We start from the raw sequence: 21,596 nt of genomic DNA, 5'->3' as shown, positions 1-21,596 counted from the left end.
ATATAGGCAGCTCCTTTTCGTGCTGTCGAAGGCGGCTTTAAAGTCGACGAAGAGGTAATGTGTGTCGATTCTCTCTTCACGGGTTTTTTCCAAGATTTGGCGCATCATGATGGTAGATTTACCAGGTCTGAAGCCGCAGTGATAAGGTACTATCAGCCGGTTCACGGTGGGCTTCAATCTTTCGCACAATACACTTGAAAGGACCTTATATGCGATATTAAGAAGGCTGCTTCCACGATAGTTGGTGCATTTTGCAGTATCCCCCTTCTTGTGGACTGGGCAAAGAACACTTAGATTCCAACCGTCGGGCATGCTTTCGCCCGCCCATATTTTGCCTAAGAAGCTGCTGCATGCGCCTTAACAACTCCTCGCCGCCGAACTTGAATAGCTCCGCAGGCAATCCATCAGCGCCCACGGCCTTGTTGTTTTTCAATCTGGTTATTGCTATTCTTACTTCGTCATAATCGGGCGGGGGGACATATATTCCACCATCATCGATTGCGGGATCGGGTTCTTCATCTCTGCGCGGTGAATTGCTGCCTCCATTTAGGAGAGCAGAGAAGTATTCACTCCATAATCTAAGCACTCTCTGGGCATCAGTTACAAGGTCGCCGTTTTCATTCCTGCAGGAGTTTGCCCCGGTCTTAAAACCTTCCGTCTGTCGCCGTATTTTTTGGTAGAATTTTCGGGCGTTATTCCTGGTGGCTAGCAGCTCAAGCTCCTCTCACTCACGCCTTTCTGCTTCTGCTTTTTTCTTCCTGAATAGGCGTCTCGCTTCCCTCACGATAGCGTTCACACACTCCTCTTGTCGCGCTCGCTTTTAACGTAGCCCTGTAGGCAGCGTCTTTTCTTTCGGTTGCAACGCGGCATTGTTCATCGTACCAGTTGTTTTTTCGTGGCCGCCGGTAACCAATTTTTTCCTCGGCGGCAGTACGAAGTGCTTTGGAGATATGCTCCCACTGCTCCTGTATTCCTTCAGGATGAGTTGTGCTCTCAGAGAGCAGGTGTGAGAGTCGAGTTGCGAAATCATTGGCAGTCTGTTGTGATTGAAGCTTTTCGACGTCTAGCTTTCCTTGTGTTTTTTGTTCCTTGGTTTTAGCCGCGTTGAGGCGGGTGCGTATTTTGGCTGCAACGAGATAATGGCCCGAGTCGATGTTAGGTCCGCGGATCGTGCGCACATCTAAAACACTGGAGGCATGCCGTCCGTCTATCACAACGTGATCGATCTGATTGCGAGTATTTCGATCAGGAGACAGCCATGTAGCTTGATGTATCTTTTTATGCTCTTATTAGGAACTACAATATCACCAGCTGCACTGTGTGCGTTGGTGCCACCGGAGCCTGCCGCACCTGCCACATGGCGGCTTAAGAATCCATTTATAACCTGCTTCCGACATGTACATATTATGTACGTCGGCACAAACAGTACTGAGACTCAGGGAGGAATCTAGGTGCTGGAAGGATACTCAGAAAAGGCATTTCCTCGACTTACTTTCGCCTGGAACTTTTAATTACGAAGTTGATAATTATCTCCACAAACTAAGGTTTAAGGACGATGATAACACTATCACACCAAGTAGGAATGATTGAAGGAGGAACAGGGTTCTAGCTTATAAAAGGGTATTAATCAACACCGATGGCTACAAAATGGACTTGGGTGTGAAGCTGGAGTCTGCTTGTATTCCCTAGAGATTCCTACGTCATTCAAACTCTCGTCATACTGTTGTATATTTTAAGCAGAAATTCTCGCAATATGGCAGGCCTGCAAACCATACGAGGTCCGGAACATAACTTGAAAAGTGTATATTTTTTCTGACAGCCGAACAGCAATAAAGGCGTTAGCTGAACCATACATTAGTTAAAATCTAGAAGGGGCCTGCAAGCATGTTACATCTGCGTTAACGGACGCTATGGAAATATTCATTAACTGTATTGCGGGACATAGGGGAAGGATATCAGATGGCTGTTCAGCTGGCTTGTAGGGGCTTACCGGAAGGAAGGGAGAGAATAACCAGCGCCTCGTGGTAGCAAAGGGGGAAATGCGAAGATTTGACGTAGACAAAGCTCAGAAAGGGTGAAAGAGCACACCGGAATGTGCGATTTCAAGAGATACATGGCCAGACTACAGTAAAAGGGGTAAAAGGGGGACAAGGAGTCAGCTGGGCAGATCTAGGGCCGACACCCATAAACCGACAGGGGTCTGCGCCGGTCATTGGGCTTAACCACGCATGCGAAAGAGATGGATATGCCACATAATGAGCACTGCAAAAGTCGTAAAGACATAACTGCAAAAGAGACTTTTGAGCACTTTCTGTGTAAATGTCCGGCTCTAGCTAGATTATCGGAAAAATATTTCTTGATTTTGTAAACAACTCGGGCTGGTTGTAGAACATATCCGATGTAGCAATCAGTAAGTTCAAACGAGTTTTAAGGCATCAGAACGGCTTTTCATTGGCTACTTGGTCGGCCTGGGTCGCAGCCACTGAAGCTACCCACCTGTCTAAGAAATGGGTATAGAAATTTGATAAAAAATAAATTTACCATTTCTCAAAAAATTGTTGGAAAAGGTGTAGTTTATATAAATAAAATCTTTTTTTTTTTTTTTTGATGAAATTTGAATGTATTTCATGTTCTTTTCATTTTCAGATTGGAGGCGCAACTGTTTTCTCATTAACGTTATGGACCCTCGTCGATCGCAGTTTCATGAACGAGCTGTTGGGCACGAATCTATTTTCGGGTGCTGTCTACGTGTTATTAGTTACTTCGGTTGTAATTTGTTTACTCTCGTTTTTGGGTTGTGTGGGAGCGGGTAAAGAAGTTAAATGTTTATTGTTAACGGTAAGCTAAAAACTTCTTACAGGGCTTTATTATTGTTATTATTTTTATTAGACCTGGAAGGACTGCGAACTTTGTACAGATCTATTGTATGTGAAGGATTTTCATGTATCTAAGTACCTTTTCAGGCTTTTTACTCCATATCACATAGAGATTAAGAGTCACACCACCTCTGCCTTGCCAGAGGGACGCATTCGCAGAGAATGTGAACTTTCATTTCATCCTCCAGCTCACAGAAACAACAAATTTGAGTATCGGATATATTTAACTTACTTAGGTGATATCGTAGAACACAGTGTCCCGTATAGTACCTAGTGAGAGTTCTTAGGCCCTCCCTGCTTAGATTAATGAGCTTCGCTGATACTTTCGTTGCCAGAAGTATAAACAATTTGAACATGGCTTTATTAGTATGACTAAGCTTTTGAAAAAAGTTGACGGCAGTACGCCCTCGAGTAATTTAAAGTTCCAATTCGGTATCCATATGTTGCTTGACCTTTCAGCGTATTACTGTATGTGAAGGCTTTTAATGTATTCAAGTACATCTTTAGGTTTGTTACTCTACATCACGAAGGGATCCGGAGTCACTCCACCTAGATGATAGTGTCTCTGCTTTGCCAGAGCGACGCATTTGCAGAAAATATGAAACGGCGTTTCATCCTCAGCTCACAAAAGCGAACAATTATTGCATAGGTTTGATTTAACTTACATAGTTGATATGTTGTTGTTGTTGTATCGATAAGGTGCTCCCCGAAGGATTTGGGGAGTGTTATCGACGTGATGGTTCTTTGCCGGATAGAGATCCGGTAACACAGTTCCATTCAGGTGCTAGCCCGACCATATCGGAAACGATTATATGGCCACATTAAACATTCAGGCTATCCCTCCCTCCCCACCCCCAAGTTCCATGAGGTGCTTGGGGTCGCCAGAGCCTCGTCTGTTAGTGAAACGGGATTCACCGCTCGAAGGTGAGGTTGACAATTGGGTTTGGAGAAGCTATATGTTACGCTGGCAACCTGAAAAGGTTGCGCTACACAACCCTTTGAATCTGATATTTTAGTCGCCTCTTACGACAGGTATACCTACAGTGGGTATATTCTAACCTCCTAACCCGCTGGGGATGATATAGTAGACTATAGTGTTCCGTAAAGTACCCCCTAATAGTTCGTAGGTACTCTTGCTTAGATTAATGAGTTTAGCTGATACTGTGATTGCTGGGAGTATAAACAATATCTTTGCCCTTGGCATTCAATACTGTGTTGTCTGAACTGCTTTATTTTACCTGTTACTTATGATTTCCCTAGTTTGCGCTTTTGTCATTCCATAGAAGCGCTCTGGATCATAAAATGCTTCGTGTACCTTATACCCAGAACTAATCCTAACAAAACCTTGTTTTTTTGTATCGCAGATCATTTAGTACTTCAATGCATTTATCCCATAGCTTAGAAATAACTGTGTAAAACTGCAAGGCACGTAAGATTGTGTGGCTGTGTGATATAATTAGGATACCCCTCGATGATAAGTCTCTTCATAGACATTCTCAACCGCAAACTCTATTGCATGGATTTTTGCCTGAAAAATATTCGGGGAAGCATGACATTAGTATGGATTTCTTGAAGTTCGGCCCATAGATGCCAGTTCCCGTTTTTCCGTCATCCAATTTTGATCCATGCTTGAACCAGACCTCTGAGTCAGAGTCAGTAATTGTTGACCAAGGAGTTTTGTTCACAATGGGCAATTCAAAATTCCGTGAGATTCTCTTGAATTCCTCTCAACGTATTCTTATTAAAGTAAAGAGTTTTTACAAAGATGAATAATTTAGTATTTATTTCAAAACGTTTTTCTGACTAACTGACAATATTCTCCCTGATTGTCTTTTTATAGGCTTTTATAAAAATAAAAGCATATTTGATTGATTACAAAACAGTATCTAACAACACAGTATATAACAAGTTATATTTTCTTATCCAACACCCCCTCTTGATCAATCAAATTTAGTTCCTTCATTAATTTATAAAATCTTATTTTATATAATCCCTTTGTGAATATATGTATCAGCAAGTTGATCCTCCGATGGAATTGATTTAATATTGATTACTTTTTTCTGAACGTAATCCCTCATGAAATGGTGCTTTATATCTATATGCTTCGTACGCTTGTTTTCCAAATTATTACATATATCTGAGTATACAGCCTTTGTTGTCTATTATTATTGAATAACTTGAATTTACTTCATATAAGTCTTCTAAAATTCCTTTTAACCATAGTCCTTCTGATACTGCATTGCTCAAAGCGACGTACTCGGCTTCAATTGATGACATTGCTACAGTGATTTGCTTCTTGCTAGAACATGACACTGTACATCCAACAACTTTGAATACAAATCCGCTTGTGGACTTTCTGTCGTTAGTATCACCTCCGCAATCTGCATCAGCATACCTTACTAATGGAATATTACAGTATCTTCCAAATTTCATCTTGACTTGCACAGATCCTTTTAAAAAACGAATTATCCTTTTCAATGCTTGCCAATGTTCATTTCCAGGACTTTGTTGAAAACGACCCAAATAGCTTACTTACTTACTGCAAAACAAATATCCAGTCGAACTGAAAGCATAGTATACATTAAACTACCTAATAGTTCCTGATAATTTCCTTTATTAAAACTCTTGCAATCATGCATTTTAAATTTTACCAACACTTTTTGAATATAATTTTCTTGTGACAAATATAACTCATTGTTACCCTTTTCAACTTTTACTCCCAAAAAAATATTTTAACTCTCCGCAATCTGTCATTTCAAATTCTTTAGATAGCTGTGTCTTTAAATTAAATACTTGGTTCTTAGATCCAGCTATCAACAAGTCATCAACATACAAAACAATTATTATAATGAGACTATCCTCAATCTTACTGTACAAACAGTAGTCATGTTGGGAAAACCTAATTTCAATACAAAAGTATTGAATTTTTCATTCCAACACTTTGGTGCTTGTTTTAGACCATAAAATAATTTAAGTAGCTTGCATTAATTATTCCCTTTTGATGTTACGCCTTCTGGTACATGAATATATACATCCTCCTTCAAATCTCCATGCAGGGAAGCCGTCTTTACATCAAGATGATGAAGATATAAATTATTTTTTATGCCAACAGCACTACTCTTATTGTAGATAAATTTGCTACAGGAGCAAATGTCTCATAAAAATCAACTCCTTCTTGTTGCATATATCCCTTTACTAAAAGTCTCGCTTTATATCGCACTGGTACACCTCCATCATTTTCTTTAATTGTGAATATCCATTTTGACTTAAGGACTTTAGGTTCACCTGATAACTCTACTAATTTCGAAATTATATTTATATCCATAGAATTCAATTCATCCTCCACTGCTTTGACCCAAAGTTCTGTATCATCTCTGCCGAATATTTCAGAGTATTTCAATGGAAGATGTACTTAAATTAGCATAGCCAAACATATTTAGGAAACTCTTTTGACGTAGACGTTCACATCTTTTTGGTTGATCTCTATTGTCAGATCCCGATATTGGTTCTTCCACCACTTGTACCTCGACCTCCAGAACTTCACTTGAATCTTGAAAAACATCATCAGTCAATTCTCCGTCATGAGATTCCACAACTTCCTCGATTGATTCAATGCATGGTTCGACATCTTCAATTGCTTCCCCCTCTTGCTCGAAACATCTTATTACATTTGTGTTTTGCTTATCTTTGATGTTTTCTATGAATGGAAAATTATTTTCATCAAAAATCACATCTCGAGCTACTATTAATTTATAATTTTCCAAGTCCCAAAGACGATAACCAATCGGTGTCTACCCAATAAATACACATTTAGTACTTCTATCGTCCAACTTACTTCTCTTTTTATACGTCACACAAGCAAACGCTTTGCAACCAAATATTTTGATCTTGTTAAAATTTTCCTTATACCCATATCAAATTTCCGCAGGTGTAGTATCCTTCTTAAGTGATTTTGTTGGCAATCGATTGATGATATACACTCCAGTCAACGCTGCTTCGCACCACATTCGTCTTGGTAAAGAAGGCTGTAAAAGCATACCCCTTATCTTTTCTGTAAGTGTTCGATTAAACCTTTCAGCAACCCCATTTTGCTGAGGCGTATACGCTATGGCGGTTTATACCTGAATTCCTTTCGAAACATACCAATCTTTCTGATCTCTTGAAAAATATTCTGTGCCATTGTCAACAGTTAATCTTGATATTTTCGTTGAAAACATTGCTGACGTCATTGCTTCATACTGCTTAAATTTACCAAATACTTCCGACTTCTTTTTCAAAAGATAAATAAATGCAAAATGACTAAAATCATCAATAAACGATAATATTGTCACGGATATTAACATCACTAAGTTATACCATCACTAAGGCGATGCCAAGACCACGATAAGCAGTATTTACGTCAATAATCAAATCATGTATACACATATATAAGGCAGCCGAAAGATGTCACACACAGATGCATTTACTTATACGCCTATGTATGTGCGAGAGACTGTAAACTACAAACGTTCACATCAATAATTCAATCATTATGTATCTACATAAACGAATAAATAATTGCGTCTACGAGCAGCGGAGTGCATATATCTTATCTGAGTTGTCACGAGAGAGAGCAATAATTTGTGCACGTAGTTGCGGCTGGCGATTTTGTAGCCGAAACAAACTAGTAAGTTCTGGAAATCGAAGAGCCTAGAAGTATGCAGCGTAAACTATAAAAGCGGGCCAGGCGAGTAAGAAGTAATTCAGTTTGAGTTGAGCACTCAATCAGTTATTGATTAAGCACGCGATCTGGCGGCCAATAGTAGAGTTTCATTTGAGCTATCAGTTTGGTTATTAAGCCAGCGAGTAGCAAAGTATAAGTGTTATTGTGAAGTACTTTAATAAAGGCCATTTTCCATTGTTCAATATTGGAGTTATTTATTCAACAGTTTAGTGATTCGAACTTATCAGAGGATTGCAAATAAGAGGATTTGCAAGTAAAATTCGTTACAATAGGTGTCAGAAGAGGAATTGTTGGATAAATTCCAGAGGACAACAAGGACATGGCAAAGTTCAGTGAATTGAAGATCCAGCAACTGAAGAAGGAGTTGGAGAGCCGTGGATTGAATACAAGCGGCGTTAAACTTGAACTTCAGGCACGGCTACGAGAGGCAATGGAAGCAGAAGGAATTGATGTGGAAGAGTATGTCTTTCATCTTCTGGCGAGGAGACAACGAAAATTGAAGAGAAAAACGAAACATCGCAGACGGTTAGCAGCACAGACTTGAACATGATATTGGCTGCAATATCTGCACAAACATCGACAGTAGCATCAATGTCGTCACAATTGGCATCCCAACTGGAATCGCAAAAGACAGAAATAACATCTCAACTGGCATCTCAACTGGAAGCAGAAGAGGCACGTATAACAGAAATGTCATCACAAATATCCACCAACATGTCATCACAACTGCAAGAACAGAAAACGTATATGTTATCACAGATGGAATCCCAAGAGACACGTATAACAGCGAAGATTGAATCACAGGAGACACGTATCTCAGAAATGTCGTCAGAAATAACATCTAAAATTGAAGCACAAGAGGCACGTATATCCGAAATGTCGACACAAATTTCAGCACAGGTATCATCGCAGATCTCTGCACAACTAGAATCGCGTATGGAAGAAAAACTAACACAGTTTCAGGAAGGGTTCAGTGGGCGACAAGATAAAATGGAGGCCGAAATAGATGCTTTGAAGGATCGGATTCAGGAGTTACAATTGAACCGTCCAATCACTTCAATGTCTACTCTGAAGGTAAAATCCCCAACGTTTGATGGTTCTGTTCCATTCCAGGTATTTAAGCTCCAATTTGAGAAGACGTCGGCAGCGAACAGCTGGAATGCTGAAGATAAAGTTGCAGCTCTGTTCGTAGCATTGAAAGGGCCAGCAGCCGAAATCCTACAGACGATTCCCGAAGGAGAGCGGAACAACTATGAAGCAATGATGGCCGCTGTCGAGAGACGTTATGGAAGCGAGCATAGGAAACAGATATTCCAAATTGAGTTGCAAAACCGTCACCAAAGAGCGAATGAGACTTTGCAGGAGTTTGCCTCAGATGTTGAAAGATTGGCTCATCTTGCAAATGCAGACGCACCCGTGGAATATACTGAAAGGGTAAATATTCAGAGCTTTATAAATGGCATACGAGAATTGGAAACGAAGCGAGCTACATACGCAAACCCAAAGCTCACATTTGCTGAAACGGTATCACATGCATTGACACAGGAAACGGCCTCACTATTGAGTAAACCAGCATACAAAGCTCATCGTGTGGAAGTGGAAAGACCAGGTTGGGTAGACACAATTTTGGAAGCACTAAAGGGATCACAACAGAAAAATGCCGGAGTTAGTAAATGTTTCAAGTGCGGCAACCCAGGTCACATTGCACGTCATTGCGATCTTGGTCCTAATAGTTCCAACAATGTGGGTGGCCGTAAACGCAAAGCTGGCGGAAATGAGCAAGAGCGTGTCAGATGTAAAGAACGAAAACTTGCCCCGGCTATTGAATGTCCTGTGATATCTGTGTCGCAGATTGGAAGGAAATCAAGCAGTCTTACCATCAGAGGGCATGTGGATGGTAAAGAGCGTGTAGTGACTGTAGATACGGGGGCATCTCATTCCTTGATTCGATCTGATTTGGTCTACAGGAGAGTAAGATCATTACCTGGAGCAAGGTTGCGTACGTCACAGGCGAGTATAATGAAGTCCAAGGCGAAGTGGTATGTGAGGTATTAATTGGAAAAGTCATGGTTCTACACAAATTCGTTGTGGCGGAGATCGTTGATGAAGTCATATTGGGAGTGGACTTCTTGGTTGACCATGACATCAGGATCGATATGCGGAGGAAAATTATGCGCTATAAGAACCAGGACATACCACTTAACTTTAGTTTGGAAAAAGGGTTCAGCAGTAATCGGGTACTGGTGGAAAAGACTCGACAAAGACCACAAAAGTCAAAGGCAAAGGTTGATAGATCGAATGGGCCAAATAAATCAAAAACAAAAGTACCTGCAAGAGAAACACTGGCATTGAAAAAACCTAAACGTCGCAGAAAAACGAAGCAACGAATTTCCGAGAAAGAATGCGAGGGTAGTTTCAAGCCAGAGCGCACTACTGTTGTGAAATGTGGGAACGATACTGATTATGCGAAGCCAATCCGTCAAGCGCAAGCTCTACGAAGTAGTTCATTGGCCAAACAACAGAGTGTGAAGGAACGAACCAAGGTATTGAGTGGTACGATGAAACACAGGTACCATGAGAACAATAATTCGAAAGGTTTCTTGGCGGGAGATTTGGTACTGTTATACAACCCTCACCGGCGGAAAGGTGTTCCATCCAAATTTCGGTGCAGTTGGGAAGGCCCGTACAAGGTTGTGAAGAAGATCAGTGATACCATCTACCGCATACAAACCACTGGGAAACCACTGGGAAACCACGGATTAGAAGAGTGGTACATTTGGAGATGCTAGCGGCAGTTAGATCGGGAGATTTGTCTGATCGGGACGATCAGACTTAGGTGGAGGGCAGTGTCACGGATATTAACATCACTAAGTTATACCATCACTAAGGCGATGCCAAGGCCACGATAAGCAGTATTTACGTCAATAATAAAATCATGTATACACATATATAAGGCAGCCGAAAGATGTCACACACAGATGCATTTACTTATACGCCTATGTATGCGCGAGAGACTGTAAACTACAAACGTTCACATCAATAATTCAATCATTATGTATCTACATAAACGAATAAATAATTGCGTCTACACATATGTACGTATACGAGCAGCGGAGCGGCAAGGCGAGTAAGAAGTAATTCAGTTTGAGTTGAGCACTCAATCAGTTATTCATTAAGCACGCGATCTGGCGGCCAATAGTAGAGTTTCATTTGAGCTATCAGTTTGGTTATTAAGCCAGCGAGTAGCAAAGTATAAGTGTTATTGTGAAGTACTTTAATAAAGGCCATTTTTCCATTGTTCAATATTGGAGTTATTTATTCAACAGTTTAGTGATTTGAACTTAGCAGAGGATTGCAAATAAGAGGATTTGCAAGTAAAATTCGTTACAATATATATTTTGAACCATCCCATCTTACATGATCAATTTGACCACAGACATCACTGTGTATCCTTTCTAAAACTCGTGTTGCTCTATGTCTTGTTGCATTAAAAGGAAGTCTAGTTTGCTTACTTTTCAAGCAAATTTCACATGTATCTAGGCTATTTATATTCTTCATCGAACAACTTATCAAATTTCTGCTTATTAAATTCTTCAAATTTTCTTTCCCTGTATGACCCAATCTTTTGTGCCAATCCTCTAAATTACTTCCATAGCTAGTCATTACTAAATATTTTTCCTTTACTAAAATTTCAAGCTCATACAAACTTCCACTTGGATACGCATTTGCAATAATCTTACCATCATTCTGAATAAGTGCTCCATTTGATTCAAATACAACATTTAATCCAGCTTTCGTTATTTTACTAACAGAAATCAGATTATCTCGTAACTCCGGCTTGCCTCAAAGCATTGTGAATCTTTTGCCACATGAATCACCACAGGAGCATCCAGTTTCTTAATATTATTTAAGCAATTTCTATCTCTTACCATGTGATCACTCGCACCTGAGTCCAACTTAAATAGCACATACTCCTTTTTCAAATCCGCAACGTTATCAAACTTACCAGCAACAAAACATACCTTCTGATTTGTAGCTTTTTTTGCTTTCTTCATCCAACAGTTCCTAGCTTTGTGACCGAACTTACCACATTTATGGCATTTGCCTTGAAATTTCGATGTCTTTTTTCCAGAAAATGCAGTCTTCAATTCAGAATCTTCCTCTACTCTGCTTCCCAGTTTGATTTCTTCCAAGAACAACCTCTCTTTTACAACGTTGAATGTTAAGCCTTCCAAGCTTTGTAATGCTGTTACAACTGGATCAAATTTATCACCCAAAGTAAGAAAAAACTGTGCCAGGATATCTTCTTCCTTCAAATCAGCTCCACTTCCTTTCAGCTGCCTCAGCAAATGAGAAGCAACAGACTCTTTTTCACCCACCCTCAACGTAGCTGGCTTTTTGCGCACCATTAGTTGATTAATCACCGATTTTCTTGCAAATACTGCTTTCAAATTCTGCCACATTCCCCTTGCATTATCTTGATCCCTTACATACGACAAGCTATCATTATGAATAAATGTCACAAAGCGCTCCTTAGCCCTCTTATCCTTTTTCTTGTGGTCTTCAGACTTTTCTTCATATTCTGTTGGAATGCCCGTTAAAACATCCAACAATCCAATTGAATCAAAATGGATCTTCACTCTAAATTCCCAATCGTCAAATTCACAGCCGTTAAACTGCTTTATGCCGTAAGAATTATCCTTGGTATCGCCCATAACCTCTTGAATTCCTCTCAACGTATTCTTATTAAAGTAAAGAGGTTTTACAAAGATGAATAATTTAATATTTATTTCAAAACGTTTTTCTGATTGACAATATTCTCCCTGCTTGTCTTTTTATAGACTTTTATAAAAATAAAAGCATATTTGATTGATTACAAAACAGTATATAACAACACAGTATATAACAAGTTATATTTTCTTATCCAACAGATTCTGAGCGTAGGGGCCATTACATCACGTAGTTGCAGTACGAGAGAGGGCTTTTTGGAGTCCGCTGTTGGAGTATCATTAATATTCTCAAAATGTTCTCTCTCTAACTCAATGCCTTTTGGGGAAATTTCGGGATCACTTATGGATTGTTTTTGTAATCATTTCAGGAACAATTTTGAACAATTTCAGCATCACTTCAAGACTATTTTAGGTTCATTTCGGAATAACTTGTGGATCATGTCGAGACTATTTCGAAACCATTTTGGGACTATTAAAGGATCAATTCGGGAGTAATTTAGGTATAATTTCTATACTATTTCGGAACCGATTTGAAACAATTTCAAATCGCCTCGAAAATATTTTAATTATCATTTCGGGAAAACTTCTGAAGCCTGTAAATGTCCCGAATTAGCACCGAAACTGCATCGAAATAGTTCCGACATAATACTTAAGATAGAGCCGATATGTTCTTAAAGTCATCCCGAAATGCTCACAAGACATTTGTGAAGCATCTGGGGCAAAAAAGGGAGGGGATTGGGGTGTGGAAAAGAGAAGAAATCTTATTCAAATTATAAAATTATGTTTTTCTTACATTTTTAGTACTTCATAATTGTGGCGCTAGTCTTTGTTACAATGCTGATCGGTGGCATACTGGGTTATGTCTTTCGAGAGCGAGTACAGCAAACCATGCGCCAGGTAAAAGGACTTGCAAATCTATTCAAATATTTTCGTGCGTAGTTCTTAATAACACCTATTATATGTAGGAAATGCGCGCTACCATGGCACTCTATGGAAGCCGACGTGATGTCACATTGGCTTGGGATCAAACACAAGAGCGCCTACAATGTTGTGGTGTTGATACATGGCATGACTGGAATCGTTATGGACCTGTGCCGGAATCATGTTGTCAAGAATTATTTGGTGGACAACGTAAAGATTGCAGCTTATTTCCAACCATAACGAATCTCTATAGTCAGGGTTGTTTGTATGTAACAACAAATTTTATACGTGATCATGCAGCATTAATTGGGAGTACGGCAATTGCGGTAGCTATATTAATGGTATGTAAAAACGTTGGTGATAATTATGATAATGATGATGATATGATATTTAACTTCTAATGTTTTTATTTTTCTTGCAGATATTTGGTATGATATTCTCTTGTTTGCTCTTCAATATGATAGAGTAGTTGCAGGCGTGTAATGGGTGGCTAGCCGGAAAAAAATTATACACACATACAACTGATTAGCAATTTTAAAGCGCTTACACAAATTCATACACACCAATGTTACAAACATATATGCAAAAAAAAGCAGACAGCTACATACATAATTATATTAAAATTATTGAACATAAACTGCAAAAATCCCTGCAAAAAATGCGATTATTCTAGGATGAATACGGGACTAGTCGCAAAGGAGTATGCCAGTTTTGATCTTTTTGTATGAGTTGAACCATTCCCTTTTGTTTTAACATGTCCTATGAAGAGACTAATTGTATCCATTTAGACCCGAAAGGGATTGATAGGACGAATCCCCTTTGTAGCCATATGGGAACATATAAAGCCTAGTCCCTTTTCGGTTCAATAAGGAATTAAATAGCGCGAAGTCGCGTTTTTCATGGCAGAAACACAATCGAAGGGTTGGCCAAACAACTAAATCTATTTGTTGTAAGTTGTTGGCCCGCTTTTCAAAAAGAAATAAATAGTATTCTTCGCAAAGCGGCCACCGTGGTGTGATGGTAGCGTGCTCCGCCTATCACACCGTATGCCCTGGGTTCAACTCCCGGGCAAAGCAACATCAAAATTTTAGAAATAAGATTTTTCAATCAGAAGAAAATTTTTCTAAGCGGGGTCGCCCCTCGGCAGTGTCTGGCAAGCGCTCCGATTGTATTTCTGCCATGAAAAGCTCTAAGTAAAACTCATCTGCCTTGCAGATGCCGTTCGGAGTCGGCATAAAACATGTAGGTCCCGTCCGGCCAATTTGTAGGGAAAAATCAAGAGGAGCACGACGCAAATTGGAAGAGAAGCTCGGCCTTAGATCTCTTCGGAGGTTATCGCGCCTTACATTAATTTTATTTTTTTTATGCTTCGCAAATTTAACCCTAACTACGGCAAAGTCGTTAAGTCCTAGTAATTTAGGTTCGGTATAGGGCTCCGCATTTTTCTTAAATAATTCGATTCAATCACCTGTAATCTTTTTATTTTTTAACAATTTCGTTGCCGTTTTTTTTAATATTTCTTAAAATGGGCTATATAGATTTTAAACTGGCTAATCCCAACTATACCCGAAAGGGACTAAAGGGCATCAATTATGCCCAAATGTAGACAAAATAGTTCAATCGGAGATCAATCTCTTTAGTGATTAATCGCACGATTTTTTGCAGGGATATACCTACACTTTTTTAACTAAAATATCGTCTAGCGGCATAAGCGCCTAAAAATATGCAACGGTAAGGCAACATATCTCCAAAGAAGTACGGCTAGTTTTGCGTTAGCAAAAAATAAGATTAATAATTTGTTTGTGTTATCAATTGCTTCTTTCTGTGTACCTAGTAAATAAAGTATTCAAAATATTTTCAAACCCTCTTTGTCTCTTGCGATATTTTGTTGTCGCTGCTAATTCAAAAAAAAAAAAGTATTATTTTCGAATTCTTATGTACTTAAGTTCATATGGCCACTTACATACATAAATAAGAAAGAAAATTCGTGAAATTTTTGTAAGATATTTACTGTTTAAGTTTTTTGTAATATAATATAAGCACGTAAATATTAATGAAATGTGGAAGAAGCAGCCTAAAAGTATGCCACTCTCAACCATATTAAACTATTATGTGGAAATTTAGCAAAATATTTGCATACTTTTAGGCACAAAATAATGTGTGAATAGAAAAAAAAAATACAAATTTAAAGTTAGATAACTTACATAACATAAATAAAATGCATTTAAATACAAAAACAAATTATAAAAATTTTGAAAATTTAAATTAAACAACTTAAAAAACTGTATTATTCGGTCAAAAAATATTCTTTTTACTTTTCATACTTATGCAAGGCTTAAAACAATAATACAAATATTTTTGCGCTTTATACTGCATAGTTAAAACATACCTTTGCAGCCAGGCTGTTGGTTCGCAAATTGTAAAAAAACTTCTCGTAAATATCTGTAATTAATATTTTCGTTATTTTTTGTTCTGGATTGTATCGAGGTATTGTACATGTATTAAAGAATGTAGTATTGTGTTTACTTATTTTTAAAATTTTTAATTGTATGCTAAATTTACTTAAAGTAGTTTTAAGAATTTCTAATAAATAAAAGTCAAATTCCGTACTTTTAAAATAGGGATTAATTCGTACAATCCGCGACGCTCTTACGCAAATTCATAAAATTTTGTATAACATTTTTTAACATTTTTTCCGTGTTTTTTATACCCAGTTGTACTTGTACACTGGGTATTATAATTTTGATTGGCCAACGGTTGGTTGTACAGGTATAAAGGAATCGTGATAGATATAGACTTCCATATAACAAAATAATCAGTATCGAAAACAAATTTGATTAAGCCATGTAAGCCAAATATTGAGATATCTTCACCAGTAAACGGGCTTATCTGGACCCAGAATAGATTGGTATTGAAGATGAGCGAAATCGGACGATAACCACACCCACTTTCTCGATATTGAAAAGTTAGAAAAATGGAAAAAATTAGATAATCCAAAACGGAATTCCACGAAGCTAATGAAATTTGGTAGGTGGATTGGTTTTATGAGGCAAAATATAAATTCCTAAAAATTTTGGGAATTTAGAAAAAGAAATTTTGGAAGTATAACAAGCCGTAAATCAAAAGCCGTTAAAGACATTACATTGAAATTTGGCAGAGACACTATCCATGCTAAATTATATAGACTGAGTTAAGGCAATCAAAATCGGTTAAAGACCACGCCCACTTTTCCTAATGGTCTAACCCTAACAAAGTTTACAAAACTATGGTATTTAACTACATTTGACTGATTTTCTCCCCCAGTAGTGGGTAGTGGTATGCTTGAGCTAAGAACAAGACTTAAGCGGGAGTCATTGGTGCCTATGTCGTATCGCTGTAGTCATATCCCTAACGTAATCAGCTGTTTATCGTTACGACGGTAAAGCAAAAACCAATTGGTTGGCTACGATACGGTTACGACCTTAGCGGCACCAATAATCGATTGCATTGATTCTCATAAGGTTGGTCGAATCAGCTGATAAAAGGCTACCGATACGGTTACCGATAAAGCACCAATAGCTATCATCCGGTGGCAAAATCCTGAGCCAGATAAATAATTTTGCATGTAAATGCAACAACAACGATTTGAGTCAGATAAATCCAGATAGAAGTCTGGTTCAATTTGTGAGCCAGATAATTTGCTAATTACTTCTTTTTAGGTTGGCAACGCGGCCTTTAATATACCTACTTCTTCAAAAATAGATGTCGCTGCTTAGCCTTTCGCCGTATGAGTTAAATGAAAACAACGGCGACATCTGCCTATCACATTTCACGTATGCGAAAATTTCACGACATCTGCTTCTCAAGTCTCTCAATGATCCACAGCATTCCCGAGCGTAGACTTATAACGAACGCCCTTTGTTGGTGGTTGCGACAATTTGCTTACGTGGACTGAAGTATAAGCGTGCTGGAGATGGTGATGGCAGGGATGATGGTGTCTGCACGTCATCCTCAACAATATCCACATCCAAATCGACATCACAATAAAGCACAGAATCGGTTGAATGGTAATGATTGGGTAGCAGCATGGAGGAATAGCGACGTTCTTGTGTTGCTGTCTGATTTGCTGTGCAACGGCGTTGCGGATGATGATGATGTTGATGTGGCTGTGACCGTTGTATTGGATATGAAGAAGAGGAATCAGCAATACTGTTTCTAGGGCATGGAGGATAATGACAATGATGGTGTTCATGATCGTGGCGATGATGATAATGATTATCACTACGATGGTGTAGTAGTAGATCATAATGTGCGGTTATTGGTTTTGTTGTTGTTGATGTTGCTGAATGTGAACATTTAGTGTTAGATAAATTATTTAGTTGATGTAATTGTCATTTTTGTTGTGGTTTTGGTTTTGTTCATTAGGATGGAGCGAGAAAAAATTTGCTTGCTTGGGGTTGAACTCGTTGCGTAGAAAAGAGAATCGAGTTATTGTTAAAGTTTTTCGGCTTCGACAAAGAATTCAGAAGCTGTAGTAAATACTTCTTTATGCCAACGAACATATATATTCCAACTCGAAAATAGCAGTCAAAATTACCAAATCTAATAAATTATTTTTTATCTTTATTTATATTCGTTACTTTTGGAAAAAATTCAAAGAGTTCTTTAAGTCGCTGTTTACACACAAAAAGCTTTGTTGCTTATTATCGGCAACTTCTGTTTTGGAGTTGCGTATCTTATTTGCACACGGCTACTCTTTCCATGCAACAATCTGACATTTTGTTAAATTTCTAAACACTTTTTTCCTGTTATGAAAATTTAAAAACTAATGGTGAAATATTGGAAATTTCAAATAAAATTATAAATATCTGTGGTCAAAATCAGTAAAAAGTTCATTCTAATAAAATAATATCCAAATAAAAAGACCTTTAAAACGAAAAAGAAACAGCACAAATCAAGTTGCCGAACACAAGAAACTCGGTTCCCGTCCGCTTGCAACGGCACCTCTTCACAAAGGTACGAGTTTCAGCAACAAACATATTCGTGTGTATACAGCGACTAACCAATTTCAAACACGACTTCGAAAAAATTCTAAACTTCGAACAAAATTTTAATTAAAATATTCTAAATTTTCATACAGATGCAAAGAAACTTCGAATTTTTTTAAAAACGCTTCGTATGTACAGTTTTAATTACATAATTAATTCAATTTATAAATCAGCAGACAATTTTGTAAATTTCGCTCCATCCTAATGTTCATTAGTTTATTGGCTATTTGCTAGCAATATATAGTTGGTGTTATTAATTTTTAGTTTATATTGGCTGATAAAATTCTCTACAAAATAATCTTTTTTAATAATATTATTTATATTATTGTTATTATTATTACTATTAAGTTTGTAGTTGTACTTGTTAATATCAAAAGAAAATTTACTAATAATTGAAATTGAATTTTTTTGTATAGTAGTTAAAAAGCAGAAAAAATAGTAGTAGAAAAAGGTGTAGAAAAGGTAGTAGTAGTAACAATCGTACTAGTACTACTTGTTTTAAAATCATTCGCTTTATAATTATAATAGTTTAAACATTTTGGATCATTATTATTTTTACAAGTAGTAGTAGTAGAACAATTAGTAGTAGAAGTACAGGTAACATAGCTACCAATATTTGTTGTTGTTGGTGGTGCTGCTGCTGCTGTATTCACATCCAAATAGATGCGCCGAACCTCACTGCCATTTTGAGCAGCCGTCACAGCATGCAACGCTGGCGATCTTCGACCTAAATGCAAATTGGCTGTATCAACTTGTAGAAAGTGTTTTTGTTGTCGTTGCTTTTTCCTTGTTGCACCATAATCGCAATACGTATTATCGCCGCCTATATCATCTGTATCCATCATTTGCTCAGCCTGCAAAAGCTGACGTGCACCATTTCTTTGTTGTTGTTGCAGTCGTTTTTTATAATACGTATAAACTGCACCACCACTACCGCCTCCTCCACCACTGCCACCAATCACTAAACTGTTCTCATCATCATCATCGACGTCAGCCGTACGATGTGTGCGCATATCGCGCGTACTGCCACCGCCCAGATAACTGTGCTGTGGAAATTGCAAATATTGTTGTTGCTGTTGGTAATCGTATTGTTGCTGCTGTTGTTGTACAGCAGCCAAACAACAATTACTGAATGTGTTGGGCAAATTTAGTGTCAATTCACTATCCCTAGGACCCAAAAACCATTCGGAACGTGTGCGCATGCGTGCAGTTTGACGTTCATGGACCTTCAATTTTCAAACAATTAACATTTTTTTTTGTTTTTCACCCAAGTGGTATATTTTTTGGTGCAATTTTTGTTGTTGTATACATTTTTAACAAAATCGGGCGCATGACATTATATAATTCATTTCCGAAGATACATGGGCAGTGAGATCACAGTTGTTGTTATTATATTGGTGTTGTAGTTGTTGTAATTTTCGTTGTAGTACATACAAAGGTATTTTTTCCGGGGGAGGGAGAAAAAAGGAGGAATTGGCAGAAGAAAAATTACGAGCTTAGTTTGTTTTTGTAGTTGTATTTTATAACTTTTTCTTATAAAAATTTGTTTTTCCTTAAGTGATCACATCCACGATGGCGGTGTAGCCACCATATCTGTAATATTATTTTTACACATATTCTTACGAGTGTCGAGAGAGCGGCACGACAATCAATCACGAAAGCCGTTGTAGCCAGATTATACCTAGTTCTATTTTTGGGAAGCGGCAGTGAGTGGCGTCCTTTTTATTTTGTCAATAAAAATTAAAATAGAAGTAAATTACAGATAATAAAAGCTAAAATCATTATTTTGGGAGTTTTTTGAACATAATTAATATTTTTTTCAAAATTTTTCGCCACTGTTTGCTGTAATTTATATTGGTAAAGTAATCAAGAAGCCAAAGCTTGGCTACGATTGTCGTCAAGCTTTGCTTTATTGTGGTTGTGGTCTGTAGACGCCGTGTTGAATGTAGTCAGCCCTATATTCTTACTCTCCATCATTAGTCGTTAGCGAGACAGCACCGAATAAACACCATAGATTAGATTGATACGAATCTTTTGTTTACGCTCTCATATTTTCGCTCTCACGAGGGATTTATCTTCTAGTTGTTGCTGGCAACAATCACAGATAAATCCCTCGCGCCAGCGGGTGCCAGAACAAAAAATGTGCCAGCCAAAACGAAAAATGTGCCAAAAATTTTGGTTAGCTTTAGTTTGACCTACAACTGTAGAATAGCGTTCAAAAATTGTGGGAAAAGGGTAAAAATACTTGTTTTAGTGTAAGTGTTATTAGTTCGAAGGCGGAGGGTAAATATTATTTCCCATTCAAAAGTTATCACTAAAAACAGGTTTTGTAAATATGAACTCCCGATGCAACCAGTCCATTTTGATCACAGAACCTGGAACGCCAGACATGTAGGATAAGCCCTATCCATTAAATAATGTCAACTATTATATCATAGGTCCGATGTACTGAAATTTCAAAGGAATATATGGTTTTCACTACGAGTTAAATGCGTTACAATATTTGACTAATTAATTTAATCGAAATGTTAATTTTACTTAGATTTGTTTATATTTAACTCTAACTAGTCGTATTATTGTAAAATAACTTTAAGGAAATAAATATTTTACGACTATCATTTTATTAAATGATTGAAACTATAATGTATGTCAAAAATCCCCATTTTCAGATCTATTCATTTTTGTTTGGAGTGTCATCATTGATAAATGTTATAAAAAATGTGCATTTTGACAGCGCTCTCTCGAAACAAAGAGTTGCAAATCCATTCATCTATGATAAACACTGCGCAGGGCTATCGCAAAAATGTTAAGGTTCCCTGTGAGAAATATTACGATTTGGAAACGCAACTGGTATGACGGCCCTTTCATATATATAGCTCATCTTCTAAACATGTTTATGTTTGGGATTTTACCTTTTTGGGTGTGTTATATTAAATGATTTTTCACTTCAATATGAGTTTTTTACATTATTTCAACAAAAGTTGTAACAATTTCATTCTGGACTCATTTTTTTTCTGAGGCAAAAAATTTAACTTCAGCGCTGCAAAAAACTACTATAGAATGTTAAAAAGGTTGACTTGAATGTATCTTTATGCTTTCATTTTTTAAGTCAGCTCCATATATTTTAAACATTTTGTATTTCCCCGGTTGCGGCAAATGTTTTACATTCGGAAATATGATTTTTTAAACAAATGATCGCCTCTTTTTTTGCGATATTTGAGGGACTGAGAATATTTCAAACTATTTCTGAATCAAAAATGAAAATTTCCAAAATTTTTGCTATAAATGCATCCTCTGCATGTTGTAATTTTAACTTTAA

The 21,596-nt window shown here is 37.6% G+C and overlaps 2 protein-coding genes across 8 annotated transcripts in view; one reads left to right on the top strand and one right to left on the bottom strand.

The window, feature by feature from the left end:
• Tsp74F (Tetraspanin 74F) overlaps positions 1–15,868 on the top strand; it is a 107,277-nt gene extending 91,409 nt beyond the window's left edge. For all 7 annotated transcript variants that reach the window (XM_067789452.1, XM_067789455.1, XM_067789453.1 and 4 more), the window contains 4 exons: positions 2,647–2,838; positions 13,131–13,226; positions 13,295–13,591; positions 13,672–15,868. In XM_067789452.1, the coding sequence (XP_067645553.1) occupies positions 2,647–2,838; positions 13,131–13,226; positions 13,295–13,591; positions 13,672–13,719 (633 nt within the window). In that variant the 3' untranslated portion in view covers positions 13,720–15,868. The remainder of the gene's footprint in view (positions 1–2,646; positions 2,839–13,130; positions 13,227–13,294; positions 13,592–13,671) is intronic.
• Positions 14,602–19,987, bottom strand: LOC137253091 (uncharacterized). Its single transcript, XM_067789450.1, has 2 exons — positions 18,888–19,987; positions 14,602–17,571 (listed from the first exon to the last, which is right to left on the bottom strand). Exons 1-2 carry the CDS (start codon positions 19,477–19,479, stop codon positions 17,132–17,134), a joined length of 1,032 nt encoding a protein of 343 aa, XP_067645551.1. The 5' UTR covers positions 19,480–19,987; the 3' UTR covers positions 14,602–17,131.
• Positions 19,988–21,596: the final 1,609 nt, after the last annotated feature.

Source organism: Eurosta solidaginis, chromosome 5 (assembly GCF_040869045.1).
Source record: "Eurosta solidaginis isolate ZX-2024a chromosome 5, ASM4086904v1, whole genome shotgun sequence".
Classification (NCBI taxonomy): domain Eukaryota; kingdom Metazoa; phylum Arthropoda; class Insecta; order Diptera; family Tephritidae; genus Eurosta; species Eurosta solidaginis.
This window is presented reverse-complemented; position numbering and strand designations above follow the sequence as displayed.

Coding starts and splice junctions, on each gene's coding strand:
- LOC137253091 (XM_067789450.1), bottom strand. CDS start 19,479: ATGCGCACACGTTCCGAATGGTTTTTGGGTCCTAGGGATAGTGAATTG. Junction 17,572..18,887: donor ACCAACAACAACAAATATTG/GTAGCTATGTTA, acceptor GTTCACATTCAG/CAACATCAACAACAACAAAA.